Genomic DNA, 15,275 nt, shown 5'->3' with positions numbered 1-15,275 from the left:
ATTGATCTTTCTAATCAACGAGATCTGTCTCCGCAATGAAGACAAATACCACTTTGCCAACATCTAGATAAAGGTATGCCGTACGAATTTACAAGCTTCCCATAGGTAGAGTTTAGAAAGTATGGGGATTTCCCGAGCTAGAGGACGCTCTAACGAATCGGCAGCCGAGGAACACTTCGAAAAAAAATAGCCCATCTTGAAGCTTTATGCACAACATCATTCAACATTATTCTATTTCCAATTGAATGATTTGTCCTCAATAATTTTTTTTTTCTTCTACACAAATATAGGTATTCAATTGATGTCTTTATTATATGTCATTTAGGAATACATCTTTAATTTAATAGTTGAAGAACCTAAAATCTTCTGGGAGTGTCCATCCCAATCAAGATCTTATCATTTTAATAAGGGCAAACCAAAGAGCTGGAAGCTCCAACAAAAATGGTGAAGACTGTAGATCCAAAGCCAGCACCTGGTGCCTACGATTCGCTCGCAGCACAATATGCGAGAGCGAAAGCGCGCAAGGAAGCTCAGGAACAGGCGATTAGAGAGGGGAAGAAGCTGGACAAGGATGGGAATATCATACAACCTAAAGTACCCAAGGTACCCAGGAAGAAGGATAAGAAGGATGAGCTGAACGAGGCAAAGAGAGATAAATGGAGAAGAGAGTGGTGGGCAGTTGGAGGATGGTGGGCTTGGCTGGCGTAAGTTCTGTTGAAACGGGCCATGGAGGGGCATTGTGCTAATATACTTAATAAACAGAGTTATGCACGCCGTGGGAATCTATTACTTCACAAAGGGTTTCCTACTCACACGATTGGTTTTAGAGGAATCATCTACCTGCGCCGAACCCCCAATTGCAAGAACTGTTGATTATAAAGGAGCTGGTACACCGGAGGGAGGATGTTGGCATCCAAAGACATTCGACAGGGCTGTGGTAGTAATTGTGGATGCGTTACGTTACGATTTCACGGTACCATTCGCTGGTGACGATTCACAGGCCTTTCACAATGCATTACCATTCTTGTACGAGACTGCACGCAGAGAACCAAACAAGGCTTTCTTATTGCCTTTCATCGCGGATCCACCCACAACTACATTGCAAAGATTAAAGGGGCTTACAACCGGCACACTTCCTACATTTGTGGATGCGGGATCGAACTTTGCGGGTACCGCTATTGAAGAGGATAATCTTTTGGGTCAATTGAAGGATGCTGGCAAAAAAATTGTACATCTTGGTGATGACACATGGACCGCGCTATTTCCTGGATACTTTGAACCGAATATCAGTCGTGCATATGATTCTCTCAATGTTTGGGATTTACACACGGTGGATAATGGGGTTACGGAGCATATTATGCCATTACTTGAAAAAGAAAAGAAGGCTGAATGGGACGTTATGTTTGCCCACTACTTGGGCGTGGACCATGCGGGCCACAGATATGGACCAAATCATCCAGCTATGACGAGCAAGTTACAGCAAATGGATGTTTTGATCCGAGGACTCGTGGAGAAGCTTGATGAAGATACTTTGTTGGTCATCATGGGTGACCATGGCATGGATGGTAAAGGCGATCATGGTGGAGAGAGCGACGATGAAGTTGAAGCTGCATTGTGGATGTACTCCAAGAAAGGAATATTTGGTCGCACAGATCCAGCTTTTGCATCGCCTCCACAAAATGCAAAGACACGACCAGTCAATCAAATTGACTTGGTACCTACGCTTGCACTGCTTTTGGGGTTGCCAATTCCTTTCAACAACCTCGGAAAACCTATTGAAGAGGCTTTTGCAGGCAAGAAAGGCAATGCCTGGGAAAACTTGGCAAACGTGGCTAGAATGACAGCTGCTGGTATCAAGAGATACCAAGCTGCGTACTTTGACGCCAGAGGCATCGATGAAAGCACTATTGATGGTTCTCCATCTGCACTTTGGTTGTCAGCTGAAAAAATCCTGACTTCTAAATCGGCCCAAAAGTCCACTGAAGTTTATCATGCATTTACTGCCTATCAGACAGAGACTTTGCGAATTTGTCGGGATCTCTGGGCACGATTCGATGTTCCTAGTATGATTTTAGGTATTTGCATCTTTGCGGCTAGCGTACTAGCTTTGGTTTTGTATGCCAATGGTAATGCCAGTGATGGCAATGAACCCGAATCGGCGGATCTTGACGAGGCTCAAGCTAAACTGGAACTTGAAGCTTATGCAAAGGGAGAGAGAGATATTGGAGATGAGGAAATCAATCCAAACTTGCTTTTGTCGATTTCTCTAGCCTCTGCTGTTGGTGCGGCTGTAGGATTGGCTCTTTGGACTATGAAAGCCACCATTTTGGAAAATGTCATCGAGGGACAAGTTATAGAGTTGAGTCTAAACGGCGCTGTCATTGGAGGACTCATTGGAGCTCTCTTGTCATTGATGAATATTGGCAATCCCTTGCCAAAAACATTCTGGGGTTGGATGGCAACCATTTTCACAATTAGTCAATCGATCGGCTTTGCATCGAACTCCTATACTATCTGGGAAGACTCCATCTTATTGTTTTTTATCACAACTTTCGGAGTGGCTGGTGTTGTTTCTTCGCTTAGACAATCGGAAGTACGCAGTCGCACTTTGGGAGTGTATCACTCTCTTGTGTTCATGGGCCTTGCTTGGGTTGCTTCGTACTCTAAGTTGTGCAGAGAAGAACAGATGCCTTACTGTAGATCTACATACTATGCCTCTGCCACATCGTCAACTTCTGCTCCTTGGCAGTTACTCATTCCGTTCTTTTTCGCAATCTCCTTACCTGCATTCATCAAAGCTTACTATGCAACCAGTCTTTCCTATGAAGGGTTTGCACCCGTCTGGATTGATGGAGCTCTCAGATTTGGGCTCTTCCTTATTGCTATTTTCTGGACTTTAGATGCCGCTGATGATGGAAATTGGTTCCCTGACTTTTATGAAGGTGCCTTGAAAGCTATCCGAGTACCAATTGCCCAGACAGTTCTTGCCATGGTCGCCGGTGCTGGGTCTGTTGCATTCTATCTTGCACCACCTTGTATTGCCATTGGCACCGTCTCAATCGGTGATCTTTTGCCCGCTGGAGCCCCTAAACAACAAGGTACACGAGTTATGATTCTTGGCTATGGCAATACTCATGGTGCTCGATACTTCCTTCTTGTTACCAATGTACTTCTAGCAGTACTCATGGTTCAAAAGCCTGTGGGATTCGGTGTTCTTTCCCTCATGTCTCTCCAAATTCTTTCCCTAGTGGAATTTCTAGATCTCAACTCCCTGACCAATTCCCCCATTGGACCAATCATGCTCGCCATTCTCGGCTCTTTCCACTTCTTCAAAACTGGTCACCAAGCTACTCTCTCTTCCATCCAGTGGGAATCTGCTTTTATTCCTCTCCATACAATCCGCTACCCTTGGTCACCATTGCTCGTCGCTCTCAATTCATTCGGTCCTCAAATCCTCGCTGCAACCGCCGTCCCCCTCATCATCTTCTGGAAACAACAACCAAAGAAAAAGGGACTCTTAAAAACAGTCACCGCTGCTTTGGCATGGCATATTCTCTACTATGCAGTCATGGCATTGGCTACTACCATGTGGGCAGGTTGGTTGAGAAGACATCTTATGTTGTATCGCATTTTCAGCCCAAAATTCATGATGGCGGGTGCGGTGCTTGGAGTGGTGGATTTGATTATTTTAACGGTTGTGTTGGTGGGCATTAGGTGGAATGTTGCCGGTGTGTTGAATGTTTTTGGTTGGCCTTGAGGGGGTGGATGGGATTGGAATTTTCAATGTTATGTGGATATAGCAGAAAGGATGGGATATGTAGAGGGATGAATGGATGAATGGATATGATGAATGGGTGTTCTTGAATAGCATAGCGTTGGTATGGTATGGTATGGTATTATGGTTAGCTGTGGGGTACATGGAAAACCGACTACAATTAAAATAATATATTTGTTTATGAATTATCACTTGAGCCTTGGAATCAACGAGTATCGTGGGAAATTTGTAGGCGTGGAGTGTATTGCAGTGCGAGGGATTCCGGGCGATCGTGATGGTCACTGAGCATGTATGTATGTGAATATGAATTTAGCAGAGATGAAAAAGGTTGGAAATGTTTAAGCAATCGTGTATATGGCTGGCTACATGGCTATATGGCTAGAATCTGTAGGCTATTATCTTGTGCATTTAGAAGTCTGCTGCTATGAGAAAAGATTGAGGAACCCACCCACCCATCCATCCATCCATTTACTAGATAGAAATTGACGGGTCGATGGCCACAAAGTTAAAGGGTTCAGTAGATGTGCAACAAATGAAAGTTGGAAGGTACGGTTACGGCTACACGTGATTTGGGACCAATTGAAATTTGATCCGAGTTTATACGGCGTGATACGGTTTTGTCGCGAATGTCTACGGTTATTATTGTATGGTATAGCTTCTATTTTGTTTCATTTTCTTTTACTTTATAAACAGCCATACCTTCCTTAAAATTGGATTGGATTTTTTTGAAAAAATCAAAATCAAAATCAAATAAACAGCAGTACCTTCCTTGAATAGGATCTCAAAAACTCAAAATTTATTCAAAATGTCGGATTTACCAAGAAGAAGACAACGTCCTGATAGTACCAAAATGTGGGAGGAAAGCGAAAGCCGTGGTTCTGCTCGAGACCGAGATGAGATCCATGATCGAGGAGATCGACGCGATGACCGAAATCGCAATCATGATCGCAGTCGCAAAGAGAGAAGCAGGTCGCCGCGCGATTCGAGAGATCATAGACGCAGTTCGTACCGAGATCGAGAGAGAGAACGAGACCGCGGGGGTAGGAGAGATGAATATCGGGATGGGCGCGGTAGTGACAGGAATAGAGATTATCGGGAGAGAAATGATGAGAGGTCGGATAAGAGAGATGGTCATCGGAGAGATGTGCCGGATAGAACTAGAGGTGAGCTTATGCCAAATGCGCATTCGCAGACGGTGTTTGCGTTGAGAGGTAGATCTAACAGTGGACAAGATGATACGCGACAATCTCGAGGAATGGATGAGGATAGAATTGCGAGAAAAGGTATGTTTTCACCTGAGCCACAGCAGAATGGAATGTTTGCACTTGCAATTAGAACCCGGCCTAACACACATCAAGACAATGAGCGATCATCGGGAGAGAAATCAAATGAACGAGCACGATCTAGGAGTCCGCGGCGCGACAATGAGCGAGATTATAAAGAAGATAGAGGTGGTGATAGGATACGAAATAGCGAATACATAGACGACGCTCCACAACCAGTAAGCTTCAGTATTGGGGCTGGTCACACAAATACAGCTACAGCTCAAGATCACGACCGGATGGATGTTGACGGCGGGAACAAGAAGGCGTCACGGCATAAGAAGAAGATTGAGGAGGAGGAGGAGGAAGAAGAGGACGACGATATTGTGGTGGAGGATGATGGAATGGCAGCCATGCAGGCCATGATGGGATTTGGGGGATTCGCAACGACACAAAATAAACAGGTAGCAGGAAATAATGTTAGTGCGGTGAGGAAGGAAAAGAAGACACAGTATCGTCAATACATGAATCGGGTTGGAGGATTTAATAGACCTCTGAGTCCGAGTAGGGATTAATTGAGGAGCACAGGAGTGGAGTGTAAGAATAAGTCAAGTCATGGCAGACAGGCCAGATGAGGGGTTCCATATGGAGGGAGGGGAAGATTGTATGAATTTGCAGCATTGCGGATTGAAGATTGGCCAATTGGTTTAATAGATGACCACATGATATCCGGAGAGTTACCAACCTTGTTTATTAGCATTTTTTTGGAGCATTTCCCCATACTGGTATAGGACATGGCATGGTATAGCGAGGGACGAGTAGTCAAGAGGATAAATACTCAGGAACACTTTCCCGCTTACCGGAAACATAATTCATTTATCCGTAACTTTCGGCCCGTGTCTCTATCCGTGCTTTGAACATTTCAGCCAATAACCATATTGAACCATGAAGCCTTCCCTGCAGCCTCGCGCCACAGGCTGATCGCAACGCAATCTATCCACAAATTCGCAACGGTGTTCTTTGGATATCAAGTCCTATGATTTCTCTCATGAACCCTCTTTCTTTTCCTTTCATCTTCACAAGTTAAGCATCCAGCTTGAACGGTTCTGGATCTTCAACCTTTTGGCTTCTTCAATTGGGGGATCAATATGACGCCCGTCACCTTGCGGCCCGTTACAGCTCTGGTAGCCGTACTCTCGCTGTTCGGCACTTCTTCTGTCCACGCCGCGGCGGAGAAACAAGATGTCGGCATTGTGACGACGGAGATTGCGCGAGAGCAGAATAGTAGTTTGCTATGGGGTGCTTATAAACCGAATTTGTATTTTGGGGTTCGTCCGAGGATTCCCAAGAGTTTCACGGGAGGGTTGATGTGGGCAAAGGTGGATAATTTCGTGGATGTGCAACATAGTAAGTTTTCTGGTTTTGGGGGTGGGAGTTTTGTTGTGTGTGCTGCATTGGCGAGGAATATTGGGAATCGTGGCTGATTTGATCACATCTAGACTTTAGACACACTTGTGAACAGGGTGATGGTATGAGAGGTTATGGATGGGAGGAATTCGATGCTCGCAATGGTGGAAAACAGACGATGTATGATGAGAGCAATGGGATTGATATCAGCACTTTCTTTGTCAAGTCCCCTGGTGGTAAGCATGGTGGAAATTGGGCGACAAGAGTGAGGGGTAAGGTGAGGGATGGGTCGCCTGCAGATTTAAAGACAACGATGATTTTCTACGCTTCTCTTGAAGGATTGGGAAGCTTGACTGTTGCGAATGAGCAGGATGATTTGGGGTTTGAGGGAGAGGTCAATTTCAATGGAGATTCGGATGGCTTGGGCGAGTATAAGATTACGGTCACTACTGGTCGGGGCTTTCATCCTGCTTCGGAACATCCATCTTACCAGGAGAAGCCATTGGATAGAACTTTTGTTCACTCTCTTACAATTGATGAGAAGTTGCTTTGGGCTGCCAAACCTCATTTGTTTGGCAAGTTGAAGGAGCAAATCGATGAATATCTTGGAACGTATGGAGAAGACAATGCTCCTCCTCCATATCAGATATATACTATCACACACGCACCAGATGAAGGAAACTTCCATTTGGTTCAGAAAGTGTTTGAGGGAGATTTTGAATTCGACATCATTTTCAACAGTGCCTCGGCGGAGAAGGGACTTTCTAGTCAAGAAATCTCGAGATTGATTGGAGAGAATAGTGTATCCTTTTATGACAGATTCATCTCTACATTCGATCTGCAACCACCTTTTGATATTGAGAGCCTTCAGAGATTTTCGAGTAAAATGTTCTCAAACTTGATTGGTGGTCTTGGATATTTCCATGGAGATTCGGTTGTGGATCGTTCATATGCCGAGGAGTATGAAGAGAGTAATGAGGGGTTTTGGGAAGAAGCCGCAGCGGCAAGAGGACGAAGACAAGAAAAACTTGAAGGTCCATCTGAACTTTTCACTACCGTTCCATCTCGACCATTCTTCCCTAGAGGATTCCTTTGGGATGAAGGATTTCACCTTCTTCCGATTGCCGACTGGGATATTGATCTTACTCTCGAGGTCGTCAGAAGCTGGTTCAATCTCATGGATGAAGATGGATGGATTGGCAGAGAACAAATTCTTGGTGCTGAAGCTCGCAGCAAGGTTCCTGTTGAATTTCAAACACAATATCCTCACTATGCCAATCCCCCCACGCTATTTTTCATCATCGATGCTTTTATTAGCAAGCTTGGCGCACTCAATGGTACTTCACCAGAAGCCAAGGAGCAACTTTCCCAAGAACCCTCAATCTACTCGGCATATTTGAAGAATCAAGAAGCTGGTCTCCAATATCTCAATGAGCTCTACCCTAAACTCAAGAAGCATTACTACTGGTTCCGTAAAACTCAAGCCGGAGATTTGAAATCTTATGATCGTGATGCGTTCAGTTCCAAGGAAGGTTATAGATGGAGAGGTCGAACACCACAGCATATTCTTACCAGTGGTCTCGATGATTATCCTCGTCCTCAGCCACCTCATCCAGGAGAGCTACATGTTGATTTGATGTCATGGATGGGTATGATGACCAAATCTCTCAAGAACATTGCTGGTCTCCTCGGCATGGCCGATGATGTTGCCGAGTTAGCTACCATTGAAATAGCTATTCACCACAACATTGATGATTTACATTGGAGCGAAAAGGAAAAATGTTACTGCGATGCTACAATTGATGATTACGAAGAACATCAATTGGTTTGTCACAAGGGATATGTTTCTCTCTTCCCTTTCTTGACAGGTCTCGTTGATAAGGATAGTGATAAATTGGGTCACATTCTTAATTTGTTGGGCGATGAAGAGGAATTGTGGAGTGAACATGGTATTAGATCTTTAAGTAAGAAAGATTCGTTCTATGGAACAGATGAAAATTACTGGAGAGGTCCTATCTGGATGAATATGAATTTCTTGGCTGTTTCTCAACTACTTGTAAGTTCCCCCCCCTTTTCTCCTTTCTGATTATCCCTTAGCCGAAAATGCTAATCATTTTATAGAAATACGCACAAATCCCTGGCCCCCACCAAGAAAAATCTAAAGATCTCTATACTAGACTTAGATTGAATCTTATCAAGACAGTCTATGACAGCTGGCAAGAAACCGGATTTGCGTGGGAACAATATAATCCCGAAACCGGATTGGGACAGAGAACTCAACATTTCACAGGGTGGACGAGTTTGGTGGTTAAGATTATGGGGATGCCGGATTTGAGTGGGGGTGCTTTTGAAGCGGAGAAGGGGGAGAAGGTAAAGGATGAGTTGTGAGGGGTGGTGCGAGATAGAGGAGGAGGATAGATAAAAGGGAAACTTTTGAGAGAAAAGTAGAATTGGAGGAAATGAAAATGATGATATGATGATCTTTAAGATGGATTCATATGATGCAGATCCATATCAATGGGATGTATGTATGCATGTCTGTATGTATATAGTATAGGTATTTCATTATCTTGCACAGTGAATTAAAGGAAAAGTTTACTATGTCGATTGGATTTTCAGACGGGGAATATCGTTTTATGTGTGAATGCGGATGAATGACTTGATGTCCAAGGCTTTCGTAGTTAGTGACACTTGAGCGAAATCGAAGGCCACGCTAGCTTCTTGAATAGTATAGCCCTTGTATTTATATAACGGCTATTCCACGTGTACTTGGTTAGCTAGCTTGATGGGTTAGGTACTATTCCGTATTGAAAATTTAACGGTGGACGTGGATTCTATGGAGTAGTTTGTTAGTTAGTCTGATGTTTTGGGTGTGCGGGATGGGGTTGTTGATTGGGAGATGGGGATTGGGAGATGGGAATTGTGTGTTTAAGTGGGTGTAGGAGTTTGTAGGGGTATGGAGGTATGGAGGTGGAAAGCATGATTTTTTGGATAGTCGGTTATTCAACTATCAGTTGTTAGTCAATTGGTGTATGTTGGTATTGATATGCTAGTTTTTTGGTTTCGATAGTTTGGGGTGGTTTGAGATGAGAGGATAGTTGTGGGAATTTGGAAGGTGGGAGATGGAAAGTGAAAGGTGGGTGGAACGTAGAAAGGGGAAGGTGAATGGTTTTGATAGCATTGATAGCATTGATAGAGTATAGAGTATAATCTCTTTATTTTATTTCTTATAACTATCTGATGTCTTTTATCTTGTTATTACTTGAGAGTCGAGACTATAAAGCGACTAGCTGGCTTATTTGGAGAAGAGGAAGGGAAGGAAAGAAGACGGGATATAGTTGTTTGTTCCTGGGGAATGTGTTGGTGTGTGGATGGATGGATGAATGATTGCGTGTCTGGGATTGATATGTAAGTTGTTTTTTTTTTTTTTTTCTCTCGCCGGAGGTGATGGTTTGAGTGGGTGGGTGGATGAGAGGATTTCTCAAACTTGTAAGTGCAAGGAGAACTCATAGTGTGTGAAGATATAGTATGATTTTTATGGTGAGATATCGAGGGTTCTTATTGGTCTTTGTAAGTGATGTGTGTAAGTTGACGTTTCGCTAGATTGCTGTGCTTTGGACTTTTGAAAAGGTAATACGGGACTGTGTGGTGGGAAATGCGAGGGCTGCGAAATGCTTTCGTTATATAATCTGAGAATTGGGAATCTTTATCATTTGGCTAGGGTTGATCTTTGTATGGTTCTCTGCCTATATTGATAGATGAGGCGGGAGGAATACGATGTAATAATTTTGATTTTTTCTTCTATTGGTTTCTAGATCGGAGATAACTGTGTATCAGAATGTATTGACTCCACCATCTAGCATTATATTCAATAGCTTAATGTACACTACCTATTCATTAAATTGGTTTCAAACTTCTGTTGAAAGGGAAGCTGTGATTGCGGGAAGAATCGCTGTAAGCTTGGTTTGCCAGATGGAGATTCCTGCTCCTGCACCCATTCAGATTGCGTGCATGCGGAGTAATTTAAAGGGCCAAGAAGCTATATAGATTGATGCACCGCGCAGTTGAGAAATATATTGCAGCGCCAATAGGAGCTATGATACTTGCATCCGTACCAGAATACCGGTACCGAATGTTTCCTGAAAGGGAAGGTGGAGTTCGGGAACCGCTCACGCAGTTCCAGAGGCCTGAGCAATTTCGCTTAGAATTCCGTCTTTTTGAGGGGTGCAAACACATTCTTTCTTTTGGAGCAAAGTACAAGAAAATACGTTTATCTTGGATGTGTTGACTCGGTACCCGTTCAAAAACCATTCTCACAGTTGACCATAGAGACATGCGGATACGATACTCACAAGGGGTGATTACCACTTTCTTTCTTGATATTCTCCAAGCCAAACCTTTCACTAAAAAGGTGCTATTGTAGCCTATAATCTACGCATGATTCGTGGAAAGACTCCCGCTAATCCACATGGGTGATTGTGGTTATGGCTAGCCACACCTATCATACCCCAAGCCTCGAATCTATACGGATGCAGAAGTATGCATGTGGTATCCTGAAGTGTTGGGTAGTTTCCAGCCCCGACAATATAATCGCGTAGTATCATTTTTTTTTTTTGATACCAAGCTAGAACCAGTACTAACCGCTCTAATCCTAGACCCCAAAAGACTCGCAGTAAGCACTGCTACTATGTGCCGACTAGTTAAGTGTTGGATGACGACTAGTCAATGTCCTCTCCAGATTAGAAGAATCCAGGAATCTTTTGCAGCCAAGTTTTCACTTTTACACTTCTGGGGGTATAGCTCAATGATCTGCATCTATGGAGATGGCACTGTATGCAGTTGGTTCTTATGACGACAAATATTCAATTGAAGAACGGAGAAATCGTTGGCTATACATTGTATCCGATGCGATGGTTGTCCCCAAATGTACTTTTGTGCTATACGCGGCACCAACCCCCATCTCTACTACAATTACTGCAACTAGGGTAGTTATCATCTAGTTTCAAGAATACTACCTCGATGTTGGATGTTAGTGACTGGTTGGAGCCTTGTGTTGACAAAGTTAATATCCAGAACGAAAAGAAATTCAATATAAATCCTCATACAAATTTCTATTGCATATATTACAATCTTAAAGTTCCTTTTGTTATTAACGAAATATTCATTTTAGTAACAACAAATATAATCCATAAATTTTGCAATCTGTTTATCACTGAAATTTTTGAAAAGAAAAACAAAAATGGAGATCCTGAAAGGCCTTGGAGATTTCAAGATTTTTGAATATTAGAAGTATAGGAAAGGTGAATAGAAAGGTATGTGTATAGGAACTAGGAGGAGGTCAAAGAGAAGATTAAAGAGGAAATCAAAGAGGTAAGAAGAAAAAGAGGAGTATATGAGCTAAAGGGTAGACGGAAAGCATTAGCTGAAAGTTTAAAGGGGAGTAAGGAGTCAATCACTTATATCACTTACAATTTATTCTTTAATCAAAGGCTTTACTATTATATCATATATTATAGAATATATTAAATAAATAACATAATCTGATTTTGATGCAAGTAGACCTTTTTACTTGAAAGTAATTGCCTCAGACTAAAACTTAAAATTAGCTTTTCAAATTTAAGAAATTCACCGAAACCCTATTGATTAGAATAAGCTTTATAAGATATAGAGATTTAAATTAATTTTATTAATATTTTAAAAACGCTTTTTTCAATATAGAATTAAAGTATTGAAGATTTTATTGCACTAACGAAGTGTTCATTTCGTCAACCACGGATTCTGCCACCACAGGGGAGGTATAGCACATAAAACTTCTGAAACTTTGCTTAGTTGGGAATCATGAGATTAGATTGTACACAATAGAGTTAGCAAATATGAATGAATCAAGCAGTCTACCTTACCATTAAACTGCTAAAGGAAAGTATTATTCTGTGATATATAAGTCTCCCGCTACCTCAAAAGATTCCACACCATCCGCTCAGCACTCTCATTCTCAATCATATTTCGGAAGCTAGATTCATCTTTACAGGTTCCATAGTTATTGACAAGCTTTGGAGATATATCTCATTATGGACTGTATCTCGGTTAGTCATAGCTCTGCTTGATTTTACAAATTCGATACTGATACACTCGTGCAACGACAGGGTATTCAGCGACAGAGTAGCTCATCAGCTCATGATATTGAGCTTGCTTCTTCCACACTTCCAGATAAACACTTGTCTCCCGATGCTCTCCTCTGGTGGAATGCTACAAGTGAGATTGTACGGGACCTGCTTGTTTCCGGAAAATATGACTTGCGCCAACAGACTTCCGCCATGATGTTCTATCACACATACATCGTTCCCAATCTCGGTGCATTTCCGATGGATGCAAACCAGCCCCCTCAATGGAAAAGCTACATGACTGATGATTTCAGTCCCATCGAATTTAGCTGGAACTGGGGAAATGCACAAGGAGATGTTGATAGAAGAGTGCGCTTTAGTATTGAAGCTATTAACAAGGAATCCGGCACAGTTACCGATCCATGGAATCAGAAAGCTACTATTGATCTTGTTGACCGCCTTGAAGCTGATGTGCCGGAAATCAACGTGCAGTGGTTTTACCGTCTTCTTAAGGATTTCACTCCCCCAAAAGACGTTCTTTCTGAAGATTTTATATCCCGGTTCGATCCGCAACAACCCCGCTCAAGTTTATTCATGGCATTTGAACTGAGAGATAAGATGCCTGTTGTCAAGCTGTACATGATGCCGTTTGCAAGAGCAGTTGGAACATCTCAAACAGAATCTGCTGTTATTTTCGAATCTTTATCCAGTTTTGCTCATGAAATGAAATGGTCATCCCTTCAAGGATTGGTTCAGTCTTTAAACTTGAAGAGCAGGTCACTCGGACTTGATCCATTCATGATTGCCTTTGATTGCCTTTCGCCCCAAAAGTCACGCATGAAGATATATGCTAGGTGTCCAGACATAAGACTGGCAAGCGTCATGGAAACTATGAGTATCTTCGAGGATAAGTCTAAAATTTCAGATGGCTTAAAAGAGCTTCAAATGTTGTGGGATCTGGTCTTTAGTTGTGGTGGCCAAAGTCATACCGACTGTCTTCCTCACAAAGCGCACATCACCTCAGGAATTCTCTATTACTTTGAAGTTCGTCCTGGTAGTTCCAAAGTTACCACAAAAGTTTACCTTCCGGTGAAACATTACGCAAAGGATGATCTCTCTGTTGCTGAAGGACTGCAAGAGTTCTTCAGGAAACGCAGAGGTATGCAAGACCAGAGTGCAGGGGACTTCATGGGTGTGTTGAATCGAATGTGCACTTACCGTCGCCTAGAAAAGGCCACTGGGCTACAGACGTACATTTCATGCAAAATCGAGAATGACTCTTTGGAAATCACCTCTTATCTGAGTGCCGAGATGTACAATGAGGGGCGTTGGTCACGCGGGAATCCTACCGTTTAGAAAGAACTCGGACGCAAGCTTTTGTGTCAATGTTTTGTTCTTTGAAATTTCATTCATCTATAATCAGCAAGAACAGTGATAGAAAATGAAATGGAAAGTTGAAGTCGTTCTGATACATAATAAAAATTGCTTCCCGCACGCGGAGCTTGAAAAAAACAACAGCTTCAACAAGATTCAGCAATAACAAATATATCTTCTGATTGGTTTATTATCCGTTCTGAATAGCTGAGGTTCAAGATGAGCTTGGCTAGCGTATCGTTTTTTTTTTACGAACGATACTTGTCATCTAGTTTGAATACATCAGAGTCCCTGGCCCATTTCTAATTAGTATCTTGAGTTTGTAAAGATCACACGTCATTTGACAAGAAAAAATAGCCATGTACCTTGCCCAGCACTGATACCAGTATATCGATATGCTTTATTGTATGTTGGGTCGTATGTGCCTATGCACTGTAAAGATCTTAATTAATGCTTTCTCTCGCGATATAAATGATCAAATAGACTTTGATGATTTGATTTTCCTAATCGGAATTTGGATATGGCCGCATTTATCGAGCTCGTTTCAGATGATAGGTGTGATACCATCCAATGCCGTTTTTAACTTTTCGGACCCGATGTGCTGAGAGGTGAGAGGATTGCAAATTTTTGTTCAACTGCAGGAGTCATAGCCTCTTTTTTCTTGTCTTTTGTTGAAACTTCCTTTGGAGATGACCCGAATGAGTTTTAACTTCAATCAATGCAATCAAAAGCTGCGAGCTCTTGTTCTTTATTCTACTGGCCACAGTGATGGATGAGCTCAAAAGGTATGAGCAAACGAATTTCTAGGGTTTGAAGAAAAGTGATATGTAACTCGAAAGCGGTAGCCTTGGTGCAGGTAGAAAGAATACCAAGTCGTTTTAACAGAAAGGACACGTATTCCCCGACACAAGCGACTTGATAAATATCAACATGGAAACAGGAAGTCTACTAGAACTTTGTATCCTCAACAAGGTGTCTTCAGAATGTGCAATAGCCAGTAAATCAATAGACAGTCAGATACCTAAGTACTTGTCATATGAAACGACTTGTTCTATGAAGCGTGCATATAAGCAATTCGTCTTTGTTTAGCCATTGTGAATCGTATCAAAATGTATGACTGTATTCAAAATCCAAAATGCATAAAGTACCTTGTAGAGACTGAACGGCTTTAAAGTACGTACAGCAAATAATGTACAGATAGTATCTTCAAAAGACAAAAATAAGTGAATTCATAGCTAAACAAGTCAGATAATACTGGAATAAGTTCAAAAATAAAAGGTACCACTGCTTCGGTTATTTATCTTTAAGTTCGGAGGTTGTCTAAACATAAACAACAACTAGAGAAAGAACCACTGG

The 15,275-nt window shown here is 42.3% G+C and overlaps 4 protein-coding genes across 4 annotated transcripts; all 4 read left to right on the top strand.

Annotated features, from left to right (window-relative positions):
• The first annotated feature begins 243 nt into the window (after positions 1-243).
• On the top strand, positions 244-4,120 carry Bcgpi13. Its single transcript, XM_001553324.2, has 2 exons — positions 244-704; positions 763-4,120. The coding sequence occupies exons 1-2, from the start codon at positions 442-444 to the stop codon at positions 3,755-3,757; spliced, it is 3,258 nt and encodes a 1,085-aa protein (XP_001553374.1). The 5' UTR covers positions 244-441; the 3' UTR covers positions 3,758-4,120.
• Positions 4,121-4,423: 303 nt separating this feature from the next.
• Positions 4,424-5,916, top strand: BCIN_16g01960 (hypothetical protein). The gene is made up of 3 exons (XM_024697947.1): positions 4,424-4,938; positions 5,008-5,058; positions 5,134-5,916. The coding sequence occupies exons 1-3, from the start codon at positions 4,581-4,583 to the stop codon at positions 5,610-5,612; spliced, it is 888 nt and encodes a 295-aa protein (XP_024553764.1). The 5' UTR covers positions 4,424-4,580; the 3' UTR covers positions 5,613-5,916.
• Positions 5,917-5,952: 36 nt separating this feature from the next.
• Positions 5,953-9,045, top strand: Bccwh41. Its single transcript, XM_001553327.2, has 3 exons — positions 5,953-6,444; positions 6,537-8,500; positions 8,566-9,045. Exons 1-3 carry the CDS (start codon positions 6,186-6,188, stop codon positions 8,830-8,832), a joined length of 2,490 nt encoding a protein of 829 aa, XP_001553377.1. The 5' UTR covers positions 5,953-6,185; the 3' UTR covers positions 8,833-9,045.
• A 3,405-nt stretch (positions 9,046-12,450) lies between these two features.
• On the top strand, positions 12,451-14,218 carry Bcdmats1. The gene is made up of 2 exons (XM_001553329.2): positions 12,451-12,527; positions 12,588-14,218. Exons 1-2 carry the CDS (start codon positions 12,513-12,515, stop codon positions 13,899-13,901), a joined length of 1,329 nt encoding a protein of 442 aa, XP_001553379.1. The 5' UTR covers positions 12,451-12,512; the 3' UTR covers positions 13,902-14,218.
• The last annotated feature ends 1,057 nt before the right edge of the window (positions 14,219-15,275 follow it).

The sequence above is a fragment of the Botrytis cinerea genome, chromosome 16 (assembly GCF_000143535.2).
Source record: "Botrytis cinerea B05.10 chromosome 16, complete sequence".
Taxonomy (NCBI): Eukaryota; Fungi; Ascomycota; class Leotiomycetes; order Helotiales; family Sclerotiniaceae; genus Botrytis; species Botrytis cinerea.
Note: the sequence above shows the minus strand (reverse complement) of the source record. Positions and strands in the feature narration are given on the sequence as shown.